Raw genomic sequence first — 27,691 nt, forward strand, 5'->3', positions numbered from 1 at the left:
CTGCATGAGCTGAAAGCTGCGGAGGAGGAGGTTGCCCTGAGGGAACATTCCTCTGAGCAGGGGTTTTTCCTTTGATCTCCCTGTCAGCCTGTGCTGCGATTGCCGGTGCCGTGGTAGGTGCCAGGGGGACAACATCAGCCCGCACAGGATCAGGCAAGGCTGGAAATGTCGGCACCGTGTTCGTCTCGGTGCCGAACGGTGCCATAAACGAGGCAGGCAACTGAAAGCCTGAAGCCTCGGCACCGGAGCTTCGCGCTGCCGCCGCAGCCTGAGGCGGCTTTTCTGCGGTGCCTGAGGAGCCCGGCTCTTCAAAAGTGCTGAGGCGAGGAAACACAGGCAGGGAAACTGTTGACCTGCCTGAGGCACTTTTGTGCCTCACCAACTTCTTTGCTGGAGAGGGCTGCCCCTTTTTTGTAGCTTTCTTCAGTTTTTTTGAAGCAGGGGGGCTGTGGCGGGCAGTAGAGCTGGAGTCGGCTCCTGGGTTTGAAACTGACCCGATAGACTTCTGCAGGAGGAGCAGTTTCAGTTTAAGCTCCCTGTCCTTTCGTGCCCTGGAACTGAGTTTGGTACAGTGGGCACATTTTTGGGGAATGTGTGTTTCCCCCAGGCATTTTATACAATGAGAGTGGCCATCAGAGAGCGGAATAGCATCCTTACACGTAGAGCAGTGCTTAAAGCCTGTGGAGCCAGGCATGGTAGAAGCGGCTGCGGCTGAGAGAAAAAAAATTTTTTTTTTAACAGATAAAAGAACTAATGAGCTATACTAACAAGAACTGACGACAAACTAACTACTAGAACAGGTAATAGTAACAAAGTGAGGGATTTCCTAACGAGTCTGCTGAGCTCCGTCTCAGGCCGGGGACGGTAGAGAAGGAACTGAGGAGATTGGCCACGCATGCGCACTATTATCCTAGACTCACTGCGGGGGGCAGCCTCTGCGCATGTGTGGCCAGTACGAGTACTGCTATGAAAAGTCTCCGAGTGAAGGCGCAGGGACGCACCAACACCTAGAGTGGAGCACCCACAGGGACATCTCTCGAAGAAGAACTTTATTCTTGTTTTTTATCAGGTGCCTATTTTTTTTTAAGCTCTCATTTCAAAGCTTCGCCATCTTAACACAAAGTATGTGTAAGCACTTTAGACTAAGTTTTTCTGATCAGGAAGGATCTTCTACTATGTATCAGTAAAAGACCTAGCACAATGGGGCCTTGACCCATGTTGATGCTTCTAAGTGAAAACACAGCAATGAAAACCACATGCCCAATTTGGTGAGCAAAACGAGAACAAGGCCTTTGTTACTTCACAGATTAATATTTGGGATAGAAAACATGAAGATAAGAGTGATTACTCATCCTACACTAACTGATTCTTCAAAATGTGCTTTCCCCATGGATTCCACTTTTGATGTACATGCATCCTACACATGCAAGATCAGATTCTTTTAGCCAGCAGAGTCTGTTGGGGACCGTACCTGCTCCCTAAGTGCCCTCACACACTACCTTCCCCACCTTAGGCCATATAGTGCAAAGCTGGACCAGCCGTTCCTTAGTCAATACAGAATCCCAGAGGAGAACAACTCCATAGTAGCCAGGAAGGAGAGCTGGTTGTGGAATGTGTGTGGAAAACACATCTTTAAGAATCACAGTTCCTCTAAGGTATATAAACATTATTCCTTCAAGTAATTGTTCACCCAGATTCTACCCTAGGTGACTAACACACAATTGTTTGCTTTTGCTTGAAGGTCAGTAACAGGAATCCTACTTAAACAATGACTGCAAGACAGCACAAATAAAATAGGCATCCTGAAAACCTCTATTAAAGAACAGTGTCATGTAAACATGTGGATCAAGCTTCACATAGCGGGTCTACAAATTTTCTGGTATAGGGACATTCTTCAACAGGCAGCAGAGGCAGCCTGCGCTCTAATGGAATAAACTCTGATGTGATAAGGTGGTTCTAACCTACCAAACTCATAACATGTCCTCATATAGGTGGAGATCCAATTTGATACCCTCTGAAAGGATGCAGGTTGCACTTCAACTCTATCAGTAAAAGCCACAAAAAGTCTGAATGTGTTCCTGAATGATTCTGTTTTAAGTAAAAAGACTGTGCCCATATAATATCAAGTGTGTGAAGTGTAGCTTCCCTGGCTTGTAATGAGGCTTGAGAAAGAAAACAGGGAGGTGACTGGATTGGTTAGTAAGAAACACTGGAAAAACTTTGGGCAGGAACTTGGGATAAGGTCTGAGCGTGACTCTGTTCTCCTTAAACACGGTATAAGTGCCAGAATCTGTTCTACACTTCAAGCTGATGTAATAGCAGTCTTCATAGATAAGAAGGAAAGGGATAAGATAGATAAGGCTGCTTAGGGCTCAAAGGCGGAAGCCATCAATCCTGCTAATACTAATACTGAAGTCCTACGAGTGGGCTCCCACACTGGAAGAAAAAGGCCCTTCAGGAATCTTGCCACTTTAGGCTTCAAAACTACACTACAGACCTGGGTAAGATAGTGATATACAGATATTGCTGCTAGTTGAACCCTTATGGAGTCAATGGAAAACCCAGATTGTTTCAGAACTAGCAAACAGTTCAACATTGCTGAAATGGGTGACGTAAAGGGAAAAAGCTGATGCCAAAATAACTAGACAGAAAGCCTCTTCCACGTAATGCTGAAAATAAGTCTGTCTGAAGGTTTCTTGCTTTGTTCACCTTCTTTCAGTGGAAATCATGTAGCCAGTATCCTGGCTGTCAGAAGTAAGGATGCTGGATCCAAGTGTAGGATCCTACCATTGTTCTGTGAGAATACATCAGGCAGAACAGGTAAGGTGATTGGGGGAAGCGGCTGTGAGGACCAAATACCAGAACTGCCTGGCCCATGCTGGGGCTATCATAATGATCAGTTCTGTCTCTTGCCTCACTGTCTTCAGTACCCTTAATATCATGGGAATTCTTGGAAAGGCATACATCAGTTCCAGTGTCCACAGGATGAAAACGGCATCTGACAGGGAGGAGAAAAATATGCAGCCTGGATTAATTTGAGCATGCAAATTGCACTTACTACAAACAGATCCTTTGCTCAGCATATCTTTAATAGATGAAATTGGTAAATCTCATAGACTCATAGACTTTAAGGTCAGAAGGGACCATTATGATCATCTAGCCTGACCTCCTGCACAACGCAGGCCACAGAATCTCACCCACGCACTCCTGTAACAAACCCCTAACCTATGCCTGAGTTACAGAAGTCCTCAAATCGTGGTTTAAAGACCTCAAGGTGCAGAGAATCCTCCAACAAGTGACCCATGCCCCACGCTGCAGAGGAAGGTGAAAAACCTCCAGGGCCTCTGCCAATCTGCCCTGGAGGAAAATTCCTTCCCGACCCCAAATATGGCGATCAGTTAAACCCTGAGCATGTGGACAAGACTCACCAGCTAGCACCCAGGAAAAAATTCTCTGTAGCAACTCAGATCCTACCCCATCTAACATCCCATTACAGACCATTGGGCATATTTATCTGCTAATAATCAAAGAGCCTAATTTTGGTAATTAATTGATATCCCATCATACCATCCCCTCCATAAACTTATCAAGCTTAGTCTTGAAGCCAGATATGTCTTTTGCCTCCACTACTCCCCTTGGAAGGCTGTTCTAGAACTTCACGCCTCTAATGGTTAGAAACCTTCGTCTAATTTCAAGTCTAAACCTCCTAATGTCCAGTTTATATCCATTTGTTCTTGTGTCCACATTGGTACTAAGCTTAAATAATTCCTCTCCCTCCCTGATATTTATCCCTCTGATATATTTATAAAGAGCAATCATATCTCCCCTCAGTCTTCTTTTGGTTAGGCTGAACAAGCCAAGCTCTTTGAGTCTCCTTTCATATGACAGGTTTTCCATTCCTCAGACCATCCTAGTATCCCTTCTCTGTACCTGTTCCAGTTTGAATTCATCCTTCTTCAACATGGGAGACCAGAACTACACACAACATTCCAGGCGAGGTCTCACCAGTGCCTTGTATAACAGTACTAACACCTCCTTATCTTTACTGGAAATACCTCGCCTGATGCATCCCAAGACCACATTCGCTTTTTTAACGGCCATATCACAATGGCGGCTCATAGTCATCCTGTGATCAACCAATACTCCAAGGTCCTTCTCCTCCTCTGTTACTTCCAACTGATCTGTCCCCAATTTATAACCAAAATTCTTCTTATTAATCCCTAAATGCATGACATTGCACTTTTCACTATTAAATTTCATCCTATTACTATTACTCCAGTTTACAAGGTCATCCAGATCTTCCTGTATGATATCCCAGTCCTTCTCTGTATTAGCAATACCTCCCAGCTTTGTGTCATCCGCAAACTTTATTAGCACATTACCACTTTTTGTGCCAAGATCAGTCATAAAAAGATTAAATAAGATTGGTCCCAAAACCGATCCCTGAGGAACTCCACTAGTAACCTCCTTCCAGCCTGACAGTTCACCTTTCAGTATGACCCGTTGTAGTCTCCCCTTTAACCAGTTCCTTATCCACCTTTCAATTTTCATATTGATCCCCATCTTTTCCAATTTAGCTAATAATTCCCCATGTGGAATCGTATCAAATGCCTTACTGAAATCAAGGTAAATTAGATCCACTGCATTTCCTTTGTCTAAAACATCTGTTACCTTCTCAAAGAAGGAGATCAGGTTGGTTTGGCATGATCTACCTTTTGTAAAACCATGTTGTATTTTGTCCCAATTACCATTGACCTCAATGTCCTTAACTACTTTCTCCTTCAAAATTTTTTCCAAGACCTTGCATACTACAGATGTCAAACTAACAGGCCTATAGTTACTCGGATCACATTTTTTCCCTTTCTTAAAAATAGGAACTATGTTAGCAATTCTCCAGTCGTATGGTACAACCCCTGAGTTTACTGATTCATTAAAAATTCTTGCTAATGGGCTTGCAATTTCATGTGCCAGTTCCTTTAATATTCTTGGATGAAGATTATTTGGGCCCCCCGATTTAGTCCCATTAAGCTGTTCAAGTTTGGCTTCTACCTCGGATGCGGTAATATCCACCTCCATATCCTCATTGGTCATCCTACCATTATCCCTAAGCTCCTCATTAGCCTCATTAAAGACTGAGGCAAAGTATTTGTTTAGATATTGGGCCATGTCTATATTATCCTTAACCTCTACTCCATCCTCAGTGTTTAGCGGTCCCACTTCTTCTTTCTTTGTTTTCTTCTTATTTATATGGCTATAGAACCTTTTAATATTGGTTTTAATTCCCTTTGCAAGGACCAACTCTACATGGCTTTTGGCCTTTCTCACTTTATCCCTACATGTTCTAACCTCAATAAGGTAGCTTTCCTTGCTAATCCCTCCCATCTTCCACTCCATAAGGACAAAAAGACTATTAAAAACCCAAATTATTGAAAAAATTAATGCAGTTCCACAAAAGATACATACATACAACATAAAAGTCCCTAAAGTTATACTCACAAACTTCCAGAGACTATTGAAAACACAGATAAAGGTAGCCAGTGGGGTACACAAAAAGTGGGATGTGACACTCCAGCTTACATGTTCTGTCAAGCCCAACATGTCCACTAGGGTTGGGTAAACAACTTCTTTATATACCCTTTTCCCATTGTACTCACACATTTCCAGGACCATATTTAATAAGATTTCAGCAATCCTGTCTGTGTGTGGTATTCCAGCGAACCTAGTTTGGTACTCCAGCTAACCATTGGCATAAGTCATTAACGTTCACCCTTTTCCCAATACTTTAGATACATCAATGCACTTGGCTCCATGGATACATGTACCCCCAAGTTCCCCCAAAAACTGCTACCTTAACTTTTTACTTCTTTTGAGATTTAGTTGTTTGTCACAAGCTGCATCTTTCTAAATCTCCTGACCTTGGATCAAGTCCTCATCCTAAATTTTATGCTGCTAGGCCTCACTTAGGTCTTAGCCTCTTGCTAAGCCTACCTGAATAATATTCCTCATTTTATGCGCTTCCCTACTTGCATTTCAGCTATATTAAATCTCACTTATAATTAATAAAGCAATTTAGCCAGCAGCAAATAAATTAAGCCTCCCTCATAACCTCCATAGAGTTAGCCCATCTGTCAACAAATGATGATTTAAAAAAATTAGATTTATTGACTTTTTAAATTTAAATGTATTACAGTTTTTATTTTTAAAATAAATCTATTAAATTACATTTGACATAAATTCTACATTTATAATAATCTATTAAAATAATTTAAATTAAAAACAAAAAATATTAAGCAGTACGTTTGCTGCCAAATTTTAAAAAAAGTCAAAGTCACTGAACTGGTGGAAGTTACTGGCTAAGTAACTGGAACCTGAGATTACTGAAGTGCTAAACCAGCTTTTGACAACAGGAGCCTCTTTTGTAGCTGCAGAGACGATATTTTCATCATTACAGTTTATTCAACGAGATCTGCTCAATGACTAGTTCCTTCAAACATTAAGAAACCAGGAATTGAAAAAGCAGTGAAGCTTATTTTCGTCTACCAAATCTCTAAACAAAAACTAGGTGCAAGATCTTCTAGTTCTAAAATCTTGACGTACACGGTGATCAAAAACAATGAGTTCAGTTCACTGACTGTAAATCAGTGATCACCAACCAGTAGCTCACGATCTCCCGGTCAATAGCAGAGCTTCTGCCAGTCAATCACAGTTTCCGGCTGCTAAAAGTCCAACGGCACAGCGGGGCTAAGGCAGGCTCCCTGCCTGTCCTGGCCTCGCTCCCAGAAGCGGCTGGCACTTACCTGAATGGGGGAAGGCGGGGCCAAAGGTCTCCATGCGCTGCTCCTGCCTGTAGGCACCGCCCCCGCAGCTCCCATTGGCCAGGAATGGGGAACTGCGGCCAATGGAAACTGTGGGGGCAGCGCACAGAGCCATGTGTCCCCCCTCCCCAAGGCGCCACAGGGACATGCCCGCAGCTTCCGGGAGTGGCATGGGGCCAGGGCAGGCAGGGAATCTGCCATAGCCCTGCTACACCTCCACCCAAGGTAAACACCGCCCAGCGGGAGCCCACACCCCTGCCGCACCCCAACCCCCTGCCCCAGCCCTTAGCTCCCTCTCGGAGCCAGCACCCCATAACCCCACCAGCACCCCAACCCCCACCCTGAGCCCCCTCCTGCACCCAAACTCTCTCCCAGAGCTTGCACACACTCCTGCATCCCAAACCCCTGCCCCCAAGGCCCTACCCCTTCCACACTCCGAACCCCTCAGTCCCAGCCCAGAGCCCGCACCCCAACTCCCTGCCCCAGCCCGGTGAAAGCGTGTGAGGGGAAGGGAGAGTGAGCGAAGGAGGGAGAGGGAATGGAGTGAATGGGGCGGGTTAGATTCAAACACAGGGACATCTCTCAAAGAAGAACATCAGTTACTGCACAGGGTGAGTAACCTCCTCATTCAAAAAGTGATCTTGTGCTTAAAAAGGTTGGAGACCACTGCTATAGATAATACTTCTTTGTTTAATAAATTAGTTTTAAATGCAAAACATGTATTGAACATTTTTCCTATGTAACCAGCACATAAGGTAGTTTTATTTACTAACAAAGTTTAAAATAATGTTTTCGTGGATTTTTAATCAAATTTCACTCAAATACAGCTTGACACCAACTATAAGCAAAAAATTAAACATCTACCAAAAAGTTACGCAATATAATTGCTTAAATAAATATATAAAGATATAGTGTATCCTCCTGGTTAGCAAAAGGAATCACCAAATTTAATGTAAAGGCTAGATTTAGTTTAACATATGTTGATTCGCAGTTACCAACCAATGAGAATCAACCTTTCTTTGGGAAAATAATGAAAAAGTACAAATGCACAACATGACTGAAATTAATATTTAAAACAAAGGTTCCTGGCTAGCTGCTCTAAAACAAGATTAAAATCGGACTGATTTAAATCAATCCACCCTGGCATCTGATAGGGAACCTGGGCGTGAATCCTCTCTGGAACATAAAGTCTGATGCTTGTTCTGGTCTTTCACAAGCATATCTATTCCAAGACATCCCCACTTGCAAAAGATGTCTGTAGGATTGAGTCTTTGACAGACCACTTGTGGTTGTTGGAGAATTGCCTACTGAATTGATCTGCCAAGGTGTTCTAAAGGCAAGGAAGGTACAGAGACACCAGTACCATTTAATTCAGAATGTACCAATTCCACAGTGGTATGGCTTCTTGACTAAGTGGGGACGGCCTTCCTTCTCCTTGCACATTGACATAATGCACAGGAGTATTGTCGTCTGTCAGCACTTGTATTGTGGATCCCTGAAGAAGAGGCAGACTCACTCTGTATGCCAGACAGATGGCTCTGAGCTCTTGAACCTTTATATGGAGACAAGCTTCCTGAGGGGAGCAGAGTCCCTCAATTTGTACATGTTTGTCATAGGATGTGGCTGTCTCTTAGTGCCCCTTTCTGTTCAAGAGTGGCCCCACTGATGCTCCTTGTTTCAGTTTCCTTCCCTGAGGGGGATCACCTTGGCTTTCTATGTACAAATTAGTTCTGTACATATAGGTTGGTCCTCCAGCCAAGTCACAAACAACCTAATTATTTTTGGGAGTAACAAGAGAACAATTAAAAGTCCCAGCAAACAAAGATTCTTCCATCCTTCATAGGCTTCTCTTCAGCCCTCCTTCAGGACCCTGTTTCTCAGCCACTTTCTGGGATACATTTGAGTCTTTTTCCTGCTCTGGTATAGCCCACTCGACCCCAGGCTGATTCCCTGGAGTACCCAGCCTCCTGCAGACCCTAGTTCAGAGCCTTCCAAAAGAGCTTCTTTGTTTCCTGTGTCTCTAAATCCCAGCTAATTAATTATGGCACAGGTGGGGCCAAGAAACAACAGATGGAGGTGTACAAGGAAACAAAGAGACAATATTGGTCAGCATGACTGACAGAGGTTTAAATACACAAGCAGCTGCTGTCTAGTTTTTTGTAGGCATATCAGCAAAGGACAACGTTTGAAGAGGGCTTTGAAGGAGAACAACCAAAAGGCCTTGTGAGTGTTTGAACAGAAATCCTTTCAAACACTGAGGTGCAACCTGGGAGAAAGCACAAAAGTGCTTGTTTCAAAATACAAAACGTGGGTAAGAGTCAACCTCTTGATACCGAATGAGAGATTATAGGTAAAGGGAGATAGGCCGTGAAGGCCTTGAAAATGAAAACAAGTAGTTTATTTTTGGTTGCTACAGAATGAAAAGCCAGATGCAAAGAGAGGGGTGAGATGGTTAGAACAATGGGCTAGGAAAAATAATCTTTGCAGCAGCATTTTGAATGGTTACAGGCGAGGCAAGAGTGCATCTGTCAATGCCAGAGAGAAGTATGTTGAAGAAATCAAGATGCAAGATAATGATACCCTGAATGAGAGTTTTAGTTGTGTGAATGAAAAAGGCCTTATCTTATAGATAAGTTATGCAGAAAGAGGCAGCAAGATTTACATAACCTAGACATGAAGACTGAGAGAGAGGTACAAGTCGAAGATGACACCATACAGGCCTGAGTTACAGGCAAGATGGTGCTGTTGTCCAGTGATTGAGAAAGGAGGTAGCACGATGAACTTGAGCTGATGGCTAGACATTCACAAGATGTCAGAGACAGTCTGAGATTTTAGTTTGGACTAGAGACTGGAGTAGAAAGGTAGATCTGAGAGTCCTTCACACAGAGATGGTAGTTGAATTTGTGTTTGATGAGATTACCCAGACATAAGGTGTGGAGAAATAAGAGAAGGGGACCAAATCAAAGATCTGTGGAATCTCTGCAGAAAACTGGAGGGTAGATGAGGAGGATCCACAGAAGGACCAATTAAAGAGGAAGGAGGAGAATCAGGAGAGGACAGAGTCATGAAAGCCAAGGCAGAACAAAATTTCAGGAAGAGCATGGTTGATGGTGTCAAAGGAGCTGAGAATGGAGTACTAGTTCTCAGATTTGGCTAAGAAGTGGTCATCAGAGATTTTAGTCAGAGCGGTTTCAGTTGAGCACAAGGGACAGAAGCTGTACTGGAGCAGGTTTAGGATGGAATTAGAGGAGAGAACACCAAACAGTGATTGTAAACAGTGTCTTCAGTGAGGTTAGAGACCAAAGAGAGATGGAGCCATAATTGGAGAGGTAAATGGAGTCAAGGGTGTTGGGACTTTTTTGTTTTTCAAGATGGGAGAGACTAAAGCACTCTTGTATTTTGAAAGGAAAAGGCCAGAGTGAGAGATTAAGGAGAAGAACAAGGGAGGGTATGAAAATGGAAGCATCTGTCACCAGTGTTTTAGTTGGTAGAGATGTAGAGAAGGATACTCCATTGCACACCTGAAGAGGGTCTTTCCACAGTCATGGGACAATGACCATCATGTCCATGCAGTGTCTGCTGGGGAGATATTCTAATTTCAACCACCTTTGTATGGAACATAGGTTAAGCCTGACAAACTGTGCGACATGAGTGCATGAGGCCATGTGTCCTATAAATCTCAGATATGCTCTCACTTATGTCCTTGGGTGAGTTTGAAATGGGTTGATGAGATTTTTTTTATTGTTTGGACTGGCTCTTGTGGAAATTAAGCACCTGCTAACCTGGAATCTAACGTACCCTTATAAACTCTATGCTGTGAATCAGAGTCCATTGTGGATTTTTGTCTGTTGATTTTGAGGCTTAGTAAGGCAAAATACAAAACAAAACAAAAACAACTCTTTTGCATTACTTCATTCAAGTCAGTCACCTGTTGCAGTGATCATCCTCATATCAGCCAATTATCAAGGTAAAGCTAGACCTCATAGACTCATAGACTTTAAGGTCAGAAGGGACCATTATGATCATCTAGCCTGACCTCCTGCACAACGCAGGCCACAGAATCTCACCCACGCACTCCTGTAACAAACCCCTAACCTATGCCTGAGTTACAGAAGTCCTCAAATCGTGGTTTAAAGACCTCAAGGTGCAGAGAATCCTCCAACAAGTGACCCATGCCCCACGCTGCAGAGGAAGGTGAAAAACCTCCAGGGCCTCTGCCAATCTGCCCTGGAGGAAAATTCCTTCCCGACCCCAAATATGGCGATCAGTTAAACCCTGAGCATGTGGACAAGACTCACCAGCTAGCACCCAGGAAAAAATTCTCTGTAGCAACTCAGATCCTACCCCATCTAACATCCCATTACAGACCATTGGGCATATTTATCTGCTAATAATCAAAGAGCCTAATTTTGGTAATTAATTGATATCCCATCATACCATCCCCTCCATAAACTTATCAAGCTTAGTCTTGAAGCCAGATATGTCTTTTGCCTCCACTACTCCCCTTGGAAGGCTGTTCTAGAACTTCACGCCTCTAATGGTTAGAAACCTTCGTCTAATTTCAAGTCTAAACCTCCTAATGTCCAGTTTATATCCATTTGTTCTGAATTCCTCATCTCCTTAGATGAGCTGCCACTACTGCCAAGCACTTGGTGAAAACTCTCAGTGCCATTAAGAGACCAACAGGCAGGACCCTGAACTGGTAGCGGGATACTCCTAACAGGAATCTGAGTTATTTCATGTGGTATGGATGGGCTGATATATGGAAACAGGAGACTTGCAGGTCAAGAGCCATAAACGAGCCGTGAGGCTCTAATGAGGAAATTATGGCAGCTAGAGTCATCATTCTGAACCCGAACTGATGGATGAATTTGAGTGGTGGAAGGTCCAGGATGGGGCATCAACCCCCTTACTTCTTCAGAATAAGAAAGTAATGTGAATAAAAGTCACTCCCCCTGAACTCCAAGGGTACCTTCGCCACTGCTCCCAGTTGTAGAAGGAAGTCTACTCAATCTCTTGAGAGAAGGGTCACTGAAAAGGTACAGGGAAGAGGGGGGCATGAAGGGTGGGCAGAAGGACTGGAATCTTACAATCTCCAGGACTTACCAGTCTAAGGCAATTGCAGCCCAAGGTTCCTGAAAATTAGAGGCAGTTGCCATCTGGGGTGAGGGGTGACAATAATGAAGAAGATACTCACAAGTCCCTATCAGGCTCTTGACACTGATGTCAAACCTATTGCCTGGTGGAAGCCACAGAGTGTAGGGTGGTACCAAAGGAGCTAGAGCAGGGGTGGGTAAATTTTTTGGCCAGAGGGCCACATCGGGGTTGCGAAACGGTATGGAGGGCCAGGTAGGGAATGCTGTGCCTCCCCAAACAGCCTGGCCCCCGCTTCCTTCCACTTCTCGCCCCCTGACTGACTCCTCAGAACCCCCGACCCATCCAACACCTCTGCTCCTTGTCCCCTGACCGCCCCCTCCCGGGACCCCCTTCTCCTGACTGCCCCCCTGGAGTTCCACTCCCTATCCACCTCCCTGCCCCTTTTGGAATGTGGCCCTGCGAACATGGGCGGAGGACTTAGGAGGAGCAGGGGCAACCGCACAGCTGGAGAGAAGCGGCGGTTTCCCCTTCAAAGTGCCGCTTCTCTCCGGCCATCTGTGCAGCCGCCCGGGGCTCCTCCTGAGTCCTCCAGCCACGTTCCCCGCACTCCTACCACCCGCACTGCCCGCCTGCTCCCACAGTGCAGCCCCTCCCCCCTGCGGGGGGTGCGCCAGTACTGAGCTGTCCGAGTACCCAGCCCTGGGGCCCCCTGTTGTTGGGGGGCCCCATGCCAGAGCACCCTGTGTTCACTTGTAAATCTGCCCCTAAGCCACACCGCCCAGCCGGAGCCAGCCACGCCGCTGCACAGCCGGCATGGTGAGCTGAGGCTGCGGGGGAAGGAGGTACAGCGGGGGAGGGGCTGGGGCCGGCCGGGAGCTCAGGGGCTGGGCAGGATGGCCCCGCAGGCCGGATGTGGCCCGTGGGTCATAGTTTGCCCACCTCTGAGCTAGAGGGTTGTTTGCAATGGAATCTCCATCTCTTTCTCAGTCTCTCTCTTGTCTGCCCATCACCCAAAGACTACTGGGCAAACAGAGAGGGTCAATCAAATCTTGGAGCAGTATCTTCACTGCTTTTTGAATTACCATCAGGATGACTGGTTTCCCCTGCTGTGCCACACCAAATTCACATATACAAATGCAATCCATGCCTCAACTCCACATTGCTCATACTTTGCAAACTATAGCTTTTACCCTTGCTTCCGCCCAGACTTGCCCATAAGTTCCCCAATACCTGCCACTGTGGATTCAACCTCCACCTATATTAGGTGCATCGGGAGCTCAAGTAACACCTGCAGTCTGCCAAAGAAGCCTACAAAACACTAAGCATCCCATATGGCCAGATTGATCTTGGTCTAAGGTCTGGCTCTCTGCCCAGAATCTTATATCAAGCCACCCACCTGCCAAACTAGACTACCAATGCCTGGGCGCTTTCAAGACTGTAGAATGAGTGACCCAGTGGCTTTCAGGTAATAGCTGCTCGAGCCCCTGAAGACCCATCCCATCTTTTAAATCTCAATTTTAAAGCCCTATACCGAGAACCCATACCCAAACCACTGCAACCAACTCCTCCTCCCACCCTCCCCCTGCGCCATAACATTCCATGAATAGGAAGAGTACTTGGTCCACCGAATCCACTGTCAGTGACTTAGAGGAAGGCTCCAGTATGTGGTGGATGGGGAAGGCTATGGATTGGATGAGCAGTTTGGGAACCGGTAGAGAACACCCACACCCTAGACTTATTACAAGAGTTCTATCGGAAGTACCCTGATACTTCCGAGCCCAAGTGCTGAGTCCCCTAGAAAGCACCCTCAAGTGGAGGGAAGAGTACAGTCAGGAATCAGGGCCTGCACCAGTTTCTGAGCAACCTAACAAGTGCAGTTGGTCATTAGAAGGCTGCTTGACTGGCTACACTTCCTGTTTGGCTGGAAGAGTCAGAAGTCTAGCAGCAGCAGTTGTTCAGTAGCTGCTCAAAGCATTCATCCATGGCTGTCATAGCTCCTGCGCCTGTTTATTCTCAGCCTTGCTGCTGCCTTGAATCCAGTCTTGCCTCACTCTAGTTAACTTGGTTCTGACTCCGGGCTCCAATTTCTGGCTACCGACTCCCGCTCCAACCACTAGGCCTGACTGTCCACATTCCAGTCATGTGACACAATGTATGACAGAGAAGTGAATCCTTCAAGGAGTGAAGGTCCTCATCTGTTCCATTGCTAAACAAGTTGTTACACTCAAACAGGCGATGATCTGGTGTTTTCTGTATCTCCCAGAGGATCCCCAAGGACTGAGGGCATGACTTCCTCATGACTACTGCAGTGGCCACTGTGTACAATGCAGTTTTAAATGCATCCAGCATAGCCTGTAGTGATTTGCAGAAAATAAACTATAAATCTGTAATGGCAGAAGGAATCTCCTTCTGGTGTTCTTAAATTGAGACAACATGGTTCAGTTTAAGAAATGATATTAAGAAAGGAAGGCCTAATAGTTAGCCATCCTTATCTGGAGAATGTATTCACTAGCTAAAGATATCCAATTTCTTTGGGTGTTTTTCTCTCAGTGTGAATTTATGAGGTCCTCAATGTTTTGATCTTTCCTGAACTGCTGCCACTACAAAAGAACCCCGTGTCAGATGCAAATAAAAATAAACAGTCAAATCCCTTAGCAGAGACCTGATATCTCCTTAGTTCTTTTTTTGATGTGGCCAAGATGAATGGAGTTTTGTGCAAGACAGTCTTTTGTAGGCTCCAGTAGACCATCATTAATGTGCAGGGCAAGCCTCTTTGGAGTGAAAGGATATAGCAATGGAGGAAAAGTACACCTCCTCTGAGTTGATTCTGAAGTTGGTGGTTTGGCAATCACCAGCCTTACTCTTTCCAAGAAAGGTGACTATGTTATTGGGACCTCTACCAAGTCACAGTGAATGACTTAGGTGCAAAGACAGACAGTGCCCAGGTAGCGGGTATCACAAAGGTAGTGAGTATTGAATGGAAGGTGCTGTGGCTATTTTCACAAAATCATTCTGTGACAAGGTTCGAGGTACCCAGGTTAGCATGCTCCACTTATTCAGAGGGTATTGTATGTGCTGACTTGGAAGATGGTCATCCTTCGGTCTCAATCTGTCATGGGCCAGGGATGGTGACCTGAATCTGGGCTCATCTTTGGAACAGTGCTCCTTTCTGCTCCTACCAGACATTGATGCCAATGTAGTGGTCCAAACAAGGCCTCTGAGTGAATGTGGCTTGGGAGCTAGTAGGGGAAACATGGCTCAATGGGACCTTAACAGAGAGAGGCAGATCTGATGTCTAAAGGCCTGGCTGTAGCTCTGCTCAGTATATGAGGATACTTGCACTGATTGCCACAGCAGGAATATTTCCAGAAATATTCCCTCGCTCTGAACGTATTTGGAGAATGAACAAGATAGAACATTGCTCAAGGACATGTCCTTCTCCAAGACAGAGCGAGCACTGTGAGTGTCTGTTGTTAACAGACATCACAGAATCATATGAGGAACATGTCTATAACCCTAGTGACACGGCTTCTGCTATAATCTAGCTAGCATCCCCTATACAAAGGAGTGGGTGGGATTTCTAGGCTAAGTGAAACTTAATTATATCTTTATCTATTTGCCAGGAGAATAAAAAAGAAAAAACTATATTAACAATACCAGCAATGATAACTATACTAAATAATATACACAAGGCTAAGGAAAATTTCACTGATTAAATGGACACTGCATGGGGTTCCCTTTCACTGCCATTGGCTGTAACAGCTAGGAACTGAGGAGCGTTTGGGCCCACTCCATCCTTTATGTCCTCAGGTGGGAGAGCATAAAGGTATGTAGTGTGCCTACGTGGCCCCAATGGACACTACTTTAAAAAATAATCCTACTTCACACGCCAGGAATAGAATCCATGCAGACAATCACTCAAAGAAATACAAGTTTACCTCTTTTGATAAGTCATTTCTTTCTTTGGCTTGTGCTTTGTGTGACACTTCTAATATTTCATATTTTCTTCTGAGCTCTGACAATTCATGTTCAAATGCATCTCGTTCACTATTAAAGCAAAACCAAAATATTATGAAATTCATTCAATGAAATGAAAATAAGTCCTCAAACCTCATGTATCTGTTTAATTTCATCCATCCTCTGTGTTCATCTAACATTGAATGAAGAGAAAGAGATGCCAGTGTAGCCATTATTAGTGCAAGTCCTTCACTTCTGCATTTCCTGTTATCCGGAACTGCTTTCTTGTGCCATTTCACCTTATTACTATTCAACTTTCAACTATTTTCATATTTCTCATCTGAAAACATATCTAGCTGGTCTACACTACATTTCTCTTCTCGCTCTGCTTTTGTATTTCTCAAATTTAACTTTGGGCCATATTATTGTCTCCTTTTAACAATGGACAATGCTAAAGTGTCTATGCCTATTCTTTAAATCTGTCAGAAGACTTTGATACCACTGACCATGACATTTGGTTGACTCTTTTGCAGACAGTTGCAGGAGTGAATGAAAATGCTTGAGAGACTTCATCCCCATCTTTCTGAGAGAACCCAAAGGATTGTGGTGAACAATTGTTCCTCTGTCCTGAAAGTTCTCTCTTCTAAAGTGGTACATGGAGCTATATCAGGGATCAGCAACCTTTGGCACACGGCTCGCCAGGGTAAGCACCCTGGCAGGCCAGGCTGATTTGTTTACCTGCCGCGTCCGCAGGTTCGGTCAATCATGGCTCCCACTGGCCGCGGTTCGCCGCTGCAGGCCAATGGGGGCTGCGGGAAGCAGCGCGGGCCGAGGGATTTGCTGGCCGCCGCTTCTCGCAGTCCCCATTGGCCTGGGACGGCGAACCGTGACCAATGGGAGCCACGATCGGCCAAACCTGTAGACGCGGCAGGTAAACAAACCGGCCAGGCCCACCAGGGTACTTACCTGGTGGGCCGCGTACCAAAGGTTGCCGATCCCTGAGCTATATCATCCTCTTGTTCAACACACATATGATATTGCTGGGAAAGTTAGTGAGGAGACATGTTATAATTCATTCAGCATGCCTATGATTCTCCAGGTCTACATCTCTAGAATATCTGACCCAGTCAGAGCAGTGGAACAAGTTATTCAGTGACAGCTTGGGGCTCGGATGAAAACTAGCCAACTGTAATGTAACCCAAACAAGACTGACATAATGTTGGCAAATAGGGTAAGGAGCCAGAAGACTTGGCAAAACTCTGAGGGAGTGCAACCACTTTGTAAAACTGATGTTCAATGTGGACACACAGCAGTTAGATCATGTGTTATTCCTGGATTCCCGGGCAGTACCCACGCCCAAGAGTGCTTTTTTTTTTTACCATCTGCACTTAGCAAGATAACTGCAACCTATTCTCCCAAATGGAAACTTTGCCACAATTATTTACACCTTTGTCACCTTGAGATTAGATTGCTATAATGCACTCTGCATAGGGCAACAGTCTACAACTTTTCAGAAGCTGAAGCTAGTGAAAAATGATAAGACTTGCTTATTAAATGGAGTTGGATATTGGAAGCACATTAGATCAGTGATCCATGACATATATTGATTTCCAATGAACTTTCAGGTAGAATGCAAACTGCGGGTTTTAACTTATAAGCCACGAATGGCTCAAGACCTGGCTATCGGAGAGATCAACTCTCTCAATGACATATTGCCACACTTAAGATCAGCAGAAGTGCCTGACCTTGCTCAATGTAAACAAGACAAGAGGGGGGTTGATGGCAAGTTGTTTTTTCTGTATGGAGTCCTCAGTGATGGAACTTAAGCCCCCACTGATCTGCCAGAGGCCAGATTTATTAACCTTCTAGACACAGCAAAGCTCATCAGTGGGCTGGGCTGAAATACATATATTTTTGCATTATTTTGCAATTGTAATTTACAGGATAGGCACTCACAGCATAAAATGAACGAACACCAGTAGTTACATTTTAGAAATAAGGGAAAAAATATCTTCCTGAGGTAACTATAAGGATCCTTTCACAATGAACCTTTTAAATCTGTGCTCACACCAGAACCCGCAGGGGAACTCTGTTTCCAAATCTGTGGATCCCCAGGCCTGCCCCTTTGCATTGCTTTGCGGGCATCTCTCCCTCTAGCAGCTTGAAGGGGAGCACAAAGCCCTTTATTACTTAACTCGGTGAAGCATTTTGGGACACAGCTGTACTTTATTAAACTAATATTAATATTTGTTTAGCTGAAATGCAAATAAAACGAACCCAGTACGCTATGCAACACTAACTATATGGATTAAAGGAAATTAGGAAGGGTTCTACCATGTCTTCAATAAATAGGAAAGAATCATGGGCCAAAATTTTCTAACCCGGATGCCTAAAGCTAGGCTCCTAAAAAAAAAATCTTATTTTGGTAGAAGCAGACTGATTTTTACAGGAGGGCCAGGCAACCCCAGATCCCAATGAAGATGACAAGAGCTGCACATGCTGAATATTTTGGAAAAGTCAGAACACTTGAATAAACAGACCATTTCTGTTTAAGTAGTCTAATTTTCCAAAACATTCAGCACCTGCAGCTCTTTTCTTCACTGGGAACGGGTTGCTTAGCCCTCCTGAAAAATCGGGCCACTTCAACTTTAGGCACCTAGCTTCAGGCAACCAGGTTTGAAAATGTTGTTCAGTGTTTCTTGCGGAATCAGACATCACCATAAGCTGAACAATTTACTTATCAAGTTGAGGAATAATTTATCCACAATATATTTGTGAGCAGGCATGAGTCAAAAAACAAAATGGAGTTCACATTAAGGGCTATCACCTTGATTAACAAAAATATTGACATAATTTTCTATTAATATCATTGAGCATATGTACTCTGGAGATGCACTGACCGTTTTACTTTATCATAGTTCTCCTGCCTGTAGTCACCTTGCTGAATCATCTGTTTGGTATCTGCTAGTTCCAGTGTCAAACGTTGACATCTAACTTCTAGCTCTGAACGACTTCTTCGCTCATCTTCATAGCTCTATAAGTAAAAACACGTTTTAAAATAATCAAAGCTCTGTTGATATTTACTTGACTTAATGATGTGGTAACTGTGAGAATAAAACCAAGAAGGACTTGTTGCATTATGTGTAGTCTAGCTTTGTGTGTCTGAATGATGGGGCTTCCACCTCTTCTCTTGGCAGACAACATCACAACCTAATAGATCTTTCACTGTCAAGAAATATTGAGCTATATATATTTGGCCTACTTTTTTCCTCTTCTTATTTTAATTAGTTGATTAACGTGGCTACTTTCTCACTCACATTCTTCCCTGTTAGGTTTCATAGATTCATAGCATTTAAAGTCAGAGGGACCTTCAGATCATCTAGTCTGATCTCCTGTGTATCACAGGCCATTAAATTTCACTCCAATAATTTGGTCTGCCTAAAGCATAACTTCCTGAACGGTATGTCTAAGAGCCTTTATTCCTCTTAATCCTTTTGTCAATATTCATTCTACATTTTTCCTGATCTTGTTTTTTCTTAGCCCTTTAGAATACGATATATGGTAACACACGGGTAGTCAGCAGATCACTAAATTAATCTTAAACTTCTTGCCTGAAACTCAATATGTAGATCCTAAATGTTTCCATGAATTAAATAGTGCATGTCAGCCCTAGCTTCATTAAGCCACCTATTGCATTATATCACGGTTCATAACATGTTTTTGTGGAACTTGCTTCATTTATAGGAAAGCATGAATACATGCTACAGATTATCTAACCTGGCTCACAGACAGCTACCAAACTTAAGAACATTCAATATTTATAGCTAGTCATATCACAATTGCTCAGGGGGAAATCCTTTTTCTTGTGACATTCCACTGTCTGATCTTTTGTCCTGTCAATATTTAACTTATTTGGCATTCAATCTCACCAGCCAGCTGCCTTACAATTTAAATATGGTGATGTGGGTACAGGCTGTAAAATACAACATTCCTGATTTAACATAGACAGGATGCTGCTTTCTAATTACTGGCATAAAAGGAAAAACAATATATTTCAAATCCCTGGGATGGTCAGACAATAGATAGATAGATGCTGCCACCATGTGGTGAGGGGAAAACAAATCTAAGATGATAAAGCTTAAATTGATTACATCTGTTTTAATATGCCTGCAGTTATTGTAACATATCCCATTTTTAGTAGCATTCATCTGCAACTGGATTACCTTTCAGAATTTTAACTGCATTAAAAAAAGGGGATAATTTATTTCTAAGTAACAGAATGGGTTAACATATTGGGGAAGAGCTTTCCAATTATGATTCCAGCACAAACAAAACATGTTTGGTTGTCACCACCTCTTATCCAACTAGCATTTGTCTCCATCATAAAATCATCATTCTTAGACCTGAGAAGGGGTGCAAATTCCAAATTCATGGGTGATGTATATTCAGGTCAGATTTAAGGTGGTCAGAAAACAAGTGATTGTGAAATCTGTACCAATCTGGCATTTACTGCACATAAAATGAGTATAAGGATGTAGAAAAGGAAAAACCAAGTAACAGGGGGATGCAACTTAAACTTTTAACTTTATCATTCTTATCCCTTTATGGCAATATTTAATTCACAGTTGAATTTGCCCCCATAAGTGGCAGTGTCTGTTCAAGTCAGGCCTTGGACTGAAACAGTATGATTCATACAGATCATGACTGAGGTTAAATGTATGAAATTAACTCCAATTTCCGTAACTGCTAAATTTCCTCCATAATTTAAACAAAGATTGAACTGCTGGTTTATAATGTGCCTAGTTAAACTAGAAGGAGAGAAAATATTTTACAGACAGGAGAACCTTAAGAGATGGTTCATTTGCACAGGTATAGTCTCTAAAGACAGGAGAAAGTTAAACTATGGAAGCAATACTAAATGATCATGAAAGACATTATTTCACTTTTGTTTTAAGTTAAAAATGTACTAAAGAAATAGAATTAAGTCAAAGGAGTGAGATAAGGGTGTTCAGCATTTCACAGGATAAGGCCCTTAACTGGATATCATTATAAAAGTTTTAGTCTCTCCCTTGTCTCAAGGGTGTTTTAAACACTACTACATTTAAGTACCGACACCTATAATTATTTGAATGTGAATATATTAAGTACACAGTGATGGATGTTCTTTAAGGAGAAAAGCAGGCAGTTGCATTTTTTGAAGGGGAGGGAAGGTGAAGTAAGAGGGGGTAGAGAAATGCTGTGCATGCACAATACATTGTTATTTTCAAATCTCTTTAGAGTAATTTAAAACACAAATTTCATCAAACAAGGCAGAAAAAACACTGGTTCACATGTCTATATCGCTGAAATTTTAAAATCAATAATTTACAAGTTAGCCAAGTACAAAAGCCATTTTTAATGTCCATTTATAAAATAAAATAAGATATCGTGATAACTCAAGAACAGACAGTGCTTTAATTTTCCCAAAACACACACTTATAGGCTGAGCCAGCCATGAAAAGTTTCAGGGGGAAAAGGTAAAATGAGTCAGCCTAAGCAACTATTATCAAGGATTTGGAAAAGAAAATGTGTTGTCGCAACCTTAACTACAGCGATGCAATTATCTTAATTCCAGCTCTGTGCACAACAGTATAAATCTTAGATGTATTCTTTAAAAAGAAATTTTATGATATTGAGCACAGCCAATGTTTCAATATACACCTCTACCCCGACAGAACGCAACCTGATATAACACGAATTCGGATACAACGTGGTAAAGCAGCGGGGAGCCCCGGGCCCTTTAAAGCACCACCTGAGCCCCGCTGCTTTACCGCGTTATATCCGAATTTGTGTGGAGCCCCAGGCCCTTTAAATCCCCGCCCGAGCCCCGCTGCCAGAGCTCCGGCAGCGATTTAAAGGGCCTGGGGCTCCCGAAGCGGCTGGAGCGGGAAGCCAGTCCAGTCCGGCACGGCGCCGGTACACCGTACCGGACCGAACCCAATATAATGTGGTCTCACCTATAAGGCGGTGAGATTTTTTGGCTCCTGAGGACCGCGTTATATCGGGGTAGAGGTGTACTTTAGAAAAAAAAAAAAAAAAAAGATATTTCTGCTTTTTTTGTGTCTCTTCCCCTTCTTTACTAGAATAAAGACAACATGATTTAAAGTAAATTTGAATAAAACTTATTCCTTAATTGTAGTCAGTCTTTTATTTGTGGCATCACAATTAATTGCTATGGGGTCCAGTTTGAGATCGTAAAGACTATTATTTCAGTTGAGGAACAAATAGCAAGAGCAAGTGAACATCAAAGCACCGCAATCCTGTTTTCAAGTCTTTAGCAATAAATAAATAGGGAAAGAATAAAACCAAGGAAATTTAAAAAATAAATAAAAAGAGGTAAAAGTGACAGTACAGCAGATGTGTTTCCAAACAGAATATCTGTCAAAATTTTCTAAATTTTTATTAAATATGCACCCGATGACAGAGATACAGATTTTCATTATTCGTACAACTATTAAGCAAATCAATATTGTGAGAAAACAACTGCTTTGCAAGTATTAAAAAAAATTAATGCCCCACTATTAAACCTCTAGTCTCCTACCTGATCTGAAAGGTAACTGGAATGGAAATGTACCCATTTAACAGACCAGGGTTATTTTACTACTCATTTTCATTGCTGGGTTACTAAAGCATACAAACCTCCATCACACACTTCAACTGAGACTTGTAATAACTTAGGTCTTCTGATAGGCTGTCTTTTTTCATCTGTAGTTCATTTACTTCTTTTCTTAATGGATGGACTACTTCATAGAATCGAATCTAGAAAAGAAAGCAAACAACACTGTCACTCTTCAAAAATGCAGATATTATACACCCTCGAAATTAGGAAAAAACAAATTCTAGTAAGAGAACAATTAAAACATTTTATGCCACTAACTTAAAATTCTCATATTTGTTTTACAGAAAAGTTAATACTTTCTATTAACACATACATTACTTGCTACACAGCTTTTTATATGTACTACTCTATTACACTGGGCTGATCTACACTAACGCTGCAAGTCAATCTAAGTTACGCTATTTCAGCTACGTAAGTTACGTAACTGAAGTCGATGTAACTTAGCACAGTGTAGACACCACTGTAAGTCAACCTACGTCGACGGGAGACACTCTCCTGTTGACACAGCTTTCGCCTCTCGGGGAGGTGGAGTACAGACTTCAATGGGAGAGTACTCTCCCATAGACTTAGCATATGTTCACCAAACCCACTACATCAACACTGCTGCATTGATCGCATTGTAGACATGGCCACTGTTTGTATTCAATAGTCTTTCAGACTCAATTTTTTGTTCCTTGTTTTTATTCTTTCCACACTAAGCATTCATACTAATTAGTTGCAACAGAGTAGAGTACCACAATAGTAGCTCTCTTACTCCATTTTATGTTCATTCAACCATTAAACACGCAACTAACATAAAGCAGTTGATGTGGCTCATGATCCTCACATATTCCCTTCATACTTCTAAAAATTATCTCACCAAGTTTAAAATCAACATTACCCCTTTCTCCTCCCACCACTTCTGAACAGAAATATTTTTATTCATCATGCCAGGGGAAGCCAATGAGGATCAAAATCATAATCCCTGTCAGTCACACAATCGCCAACACTGCTAAAAGCACTACTTTGTAGATGTACAGATGGGATATGAATTATCCTCCATTTCCCTCTGCTGCAAGTGTGAGAGAAAGAAAGAGGAGGGCGACCAGTCACTGGGATGTTTATTGAAAGAAGTTCCAAAGTAAAATATTGACTCCCAAAATGTTGATGCTTACCTATTTAAATTTGAGAAAAGAAAGAAAAAGGGAAATTCAGCTACCAAAGAAATAAGAATTCCAGTGGTCTCTACTGTAGAATGAGCATTGTCAAGCATTTATAAGTAATTCTTCCAATCATCGTGATGAGATCTCTTTTTTCCAGCTTCTCATTTATAACAGGAACAAGATTAATCACATCCTGTAGTTTGTATTCTGACAAACACTTGCTTCTATGGTGAACGGCCTTACCAGTGATCCCGTTATAAAATTTATTTTCAAAGATTTCTTACAGCAGGCTTTAAAAGCCCTTACTGAAAGGGCTTTAGCCTAAGTCAACTAGGCCTTTTTAAAAATCAAACAAAATATATTTTAAAAAATGCACAAATCTGCATATTATATATGTTTTTCTATATCAATATTCTTAGGATCGTAACTATGTGGTTTGAAAAAGCTACAAATTAAATATAGAGAATGGTGGAATGCACTATTTGCTTATGCAGTGGCACACCATACGTACACATGCACACACACAGGTTGGCACCACAGTTATTTAACTATCCACCTTCAGTCAAACTTTATTTCTCCCCTACATTTTGAATGCTTTGAAAGAGATCATTTCATCTATCACCTTCGAAGTCCTGAAGTTCTTTATATATTATACATACACACACATTTTTTATATGTGAATATATTGTGACAGATCCAGACCAGTGGGGTACAGGAGTCTGGTAGAGGGCAAATATACTGGTCACTGGATGAGTAGTTTTCTGTTCCCTGAGTGACCAGAGCAGGTGCTGCACTAGAGTAATCAGGAATCTGCTAGAACCAATTGAGACAGGCAGGATAATTCAGACACCTGGAGCCAATTAAGAAACTGCTAGAATCAATTAGGACAGGCTAGCTAAGCAGGGCACCTGAGTTTAAAAAGGAACTCACTTCAGTTTGTGATGTACATGCGAGGAGCTGGGAGCAAGAGGCACTAGGAGCAGAGAGTGAGAAGACATATTGCTGGAAGACTGAGGAGTACAAGCATTATCAAACACCAGGAGAAAGGTCCTGTGGTGAGGATAAAGAAGGTGTTGGGAGGAGGCCGTGGGAAAGTAGCCTAGGGAGTTGTAGCTGTCACGCAGCTGTCCCAAGAGGCACTCTAGACAGCTGCAGTCCACAGGGCCCTGGGCTGGAACCCGGAGTAGAGGGCAGGCCTGGGTTCCCCCCAAACCTCCCAACTCCTGATCAGACACAGGAGGAATTGACCTGGACTGTGGCTTCTACCAGAGGGGAAGGTCTCTGGGCTGTTTCCCAACCCACATGGTGGATCTGTGAAGCAAGCAAATCTGCTAATAAGCGCAGGACCCACCAAGGTAGAGGAGGAACTTTGTCACAATATATAAAATATGTGAATAGTTTTTTTTTTTTTTTTTTTTTAAACAATTCCAAAGTTGGACTTATATCTAATTATCAACCAAGAAGTGGGGATTAAAACATGCCTGTATTTTTATTTAAGTCCTCCATATGATGGTACATTATAGTGTCATTAGAGCCATTCCAGAGACCTGCTGCATACTAGAACTGGCCTCCTTGGGTCAAGTAAGTCACATTTATTATATTCCTTTTACCTTGTGAAGGTAAACAAGGCTAAATTCAAAAAGGAACTCAGACACTTAACTGCCACTTTGGCACCTAAATCTGAGACTCAGCCATGTCGCTAAAAGCTGCGTAGTGTAGACAAAGCCATAGGCAGCTACTGATATTCACAAAATTCCTGCTCAAATGCCTCCTAACCCCACAGGTGACTAAACTTGTTTGGCGCCTACATTTTTGCAAAAAAAGTTCCCTGGGTACCAATGTTTCTGCCTTTAGGCGTGCACACTGCAGCCTCGCTTCAGGTGGCTGGCTGCCTAAGCCCCAGAGCAAGTCACAAACTGGGGGAAGATCAGCCGAAGAATGCCTAACTTGCATGTAGGACTCAATCCAGTTGGCATGCTCAGAGGCAGTCTCGCTCCACATGCAACAAGAGAAGAAGGAGGAGGCACTCCCTCATAACTTTTAGCCTAGTGGTTAGGGTACTCACCCAGGATGTGGTTCAGGCCAGCCCCCTGATGAGGAGAAAAACGGATTTGAACAGTAGTCTGCCACTTCTCAGGTGACTGTCCTAACCACTGGGTTATGAGATATTCTCATGTGAGGCTCCCTTAATCTCTACTCTTGAAACTGTTCCACTGTGTATAACTACTTAATCATTGAGACAGAGAGTGTGAGAATGACTTTAGCCTGGTAGGAAGGGCACTCACCTGGCAGGTGGGAAACATAAGAACGGCCGTACTGCGTCAGACCAAAGGTCCATCTAGCCCAGTATCCTGTCTACCAACATCAGAGGGGTAGCCGTGTTAGTCTGAATCTGTAAAAAGCAACAGAGGGTCCTGTGGCACCTTTGAGACTATCAGAAGTATTGGGAGCATAAGCTTTCGTGGGTAAGAACCTCACTTCTTCAGATGCAAGTAATGGAAATCTCCTGCCTCTGGAGATTTCCATTACTTGCATCTGAAGAAGTGAGGTTCTTACCCACGAAAGCTTATGCTCCCAATACTTCTGATAGTCTCAAAGGTGCCACAGGACCCTCTGTTGCTGTCTACCAACAGTGGCTAATACCAGGTGCCCCAGAGGCAGTGAACCTAACAGGTAATGATCAAGTGATCACTCTCCTGCCATCCATCTCCACCCTCTGACAAACAGAGACGAGGGACACCATTCCTTACCTATCCTGGCTAGTAGGTAAGGAGTTCCACAAGTTGACTGTGTGCTGTATGAAGAAGAACTTCCTATTTGTTTTAAACCTGCTGCCTATTAATTTCATTTGGTGACCCCTAGTTCCTGTATTATGGGAATAAGTAAATAACTTTTCCTTATCTACTTTCTCCACATCACTCATGATTTTATATACCTCTATCATATCCCCCCTTAGTCTCCTCTTTTCCAAGCTGAAAAGTCCTAGCCTCTTTAATCTCTACTCATACCCTTTACAGAAACCATGTTGACTTTTGCACAACAATTTATGTTCTTCTACGTGTCTGACAATTTTATTCTTTACTATTGTTTTGACTACTCTGCCTGGTACCGATGTTAGACTTACCGGTCTGTAATTGCTGGGATCACCTCTAGAGCCCTTTTTAAATATTGGCATTACATTAGCTATCTTCCAGGATTAGTCCCCCTGCTCCAACATCTATTTATTTATCCAAAATGCAACAGCTCAACAGGAGAGACTGAGGGAGCCCCACATTAGAATATTCCATAGCCCAGTCATTAGGGAACTCATGTGACAGGAGGCAGAGCACTGTTCAAATCCCTTCTCCTCATCAGGCAGAGGGGGCCTTGAACCTGCTGTCTCCCACACCCTGTGTGAGTACACTAACCACTGGGCTGAAAGTCTGTGTTTCTCGTTGTCCTCGACACAGCAATTTAGATGCATTTATATACTTTCCAAAATTTATTTTGCAGGGTTAAGGCAGGGGAAAGCCAACATAAAACTTTGAATGTCCAGGCTAGTCTCTGTGTTGGAAAAGCATTTTTTCCTGTTCATATAATAAAAATTCTACATGACAAGTTCTACCCTTAGTTTATTCAAGTTCTGTGCAAACACAATGAAGACAATAGGATTTCACAGATTAAATACTAGAATTTAAACTTGATATCCTTTAGTTTAAAATCTAGGTAGAATAAACTTAACTAAAAAATACTTTCTGTTGTAAGCCTGGTATAGAAAATTTACCGCTAAGGTCTATATCATATAAGAATGGCCATACTGGGTCAGACCAATGGTCCATTTAGCCCAGTATCCTGCCTTCTGACCGTGGCCAATGACAGGTGCTTCAGAGGGAATGAACAGAATGGGCAATCATCAATGATACATCCCGTCATCCATTCCGAGCCTCTGGCAAACAAAGGCTAGGGACACTTAGAGCATGGTGTTCCATCCCTGCCCATCTTGGCTAATAGCCATTGATGGACCATCCTCCAGGAACTTATCT

General features: G+C 42.9%; 1 protein-coding gene across 3 annotated transcripts in view; it reads right to left on the reverse strand.

Annotated features, from left to right (window-relative positions):
* PIBF1 (progesterone immunomodulatory binding factor 1) overlaps positions 1–27,691 on the reverse strand; it is a 190,072-nt gene that overhangs the window by 154,351 nt on the left and 8,030 nt on the right. For all 3 annotated transcript variants that reach the window (XM_054013350.1, XM_054013369.1, XM_054013359.1), the window contains exons 5-7: positions 22,548–22,667; positions 18,770–18,903; positions 15,851–15,959 (exon numbers count right to left, since the gene is read on the reverse strand). In XM_054013350.1, the coding sequence (XP_053869325.1) occupies positions 15,851–15,959; positions 18,770–18,903; positions 22,548–22,667 (363 nt within the window). The remainder of the gene's footprint in view (positions 1–15,850; positions 15,960–18,769; positions 18,904–22,547; positions 22,668–27,691) is intronic.

This window comes from Malaclemys terrapin, chromosome 1 (assembly GCF_027887155.1).
Source record: "Malaclemys terrapin pileata isolate rMalTer1 chromosome 1, rMalTer1.hap1, whole genome shotgun sequence".
NCBI classification, from domain to species: domain Eukaryota; kingdom Metazoa; phylum Chordata; order Testudines; family Emydidae; genus Malaclemys; species Malaclemys terrapin.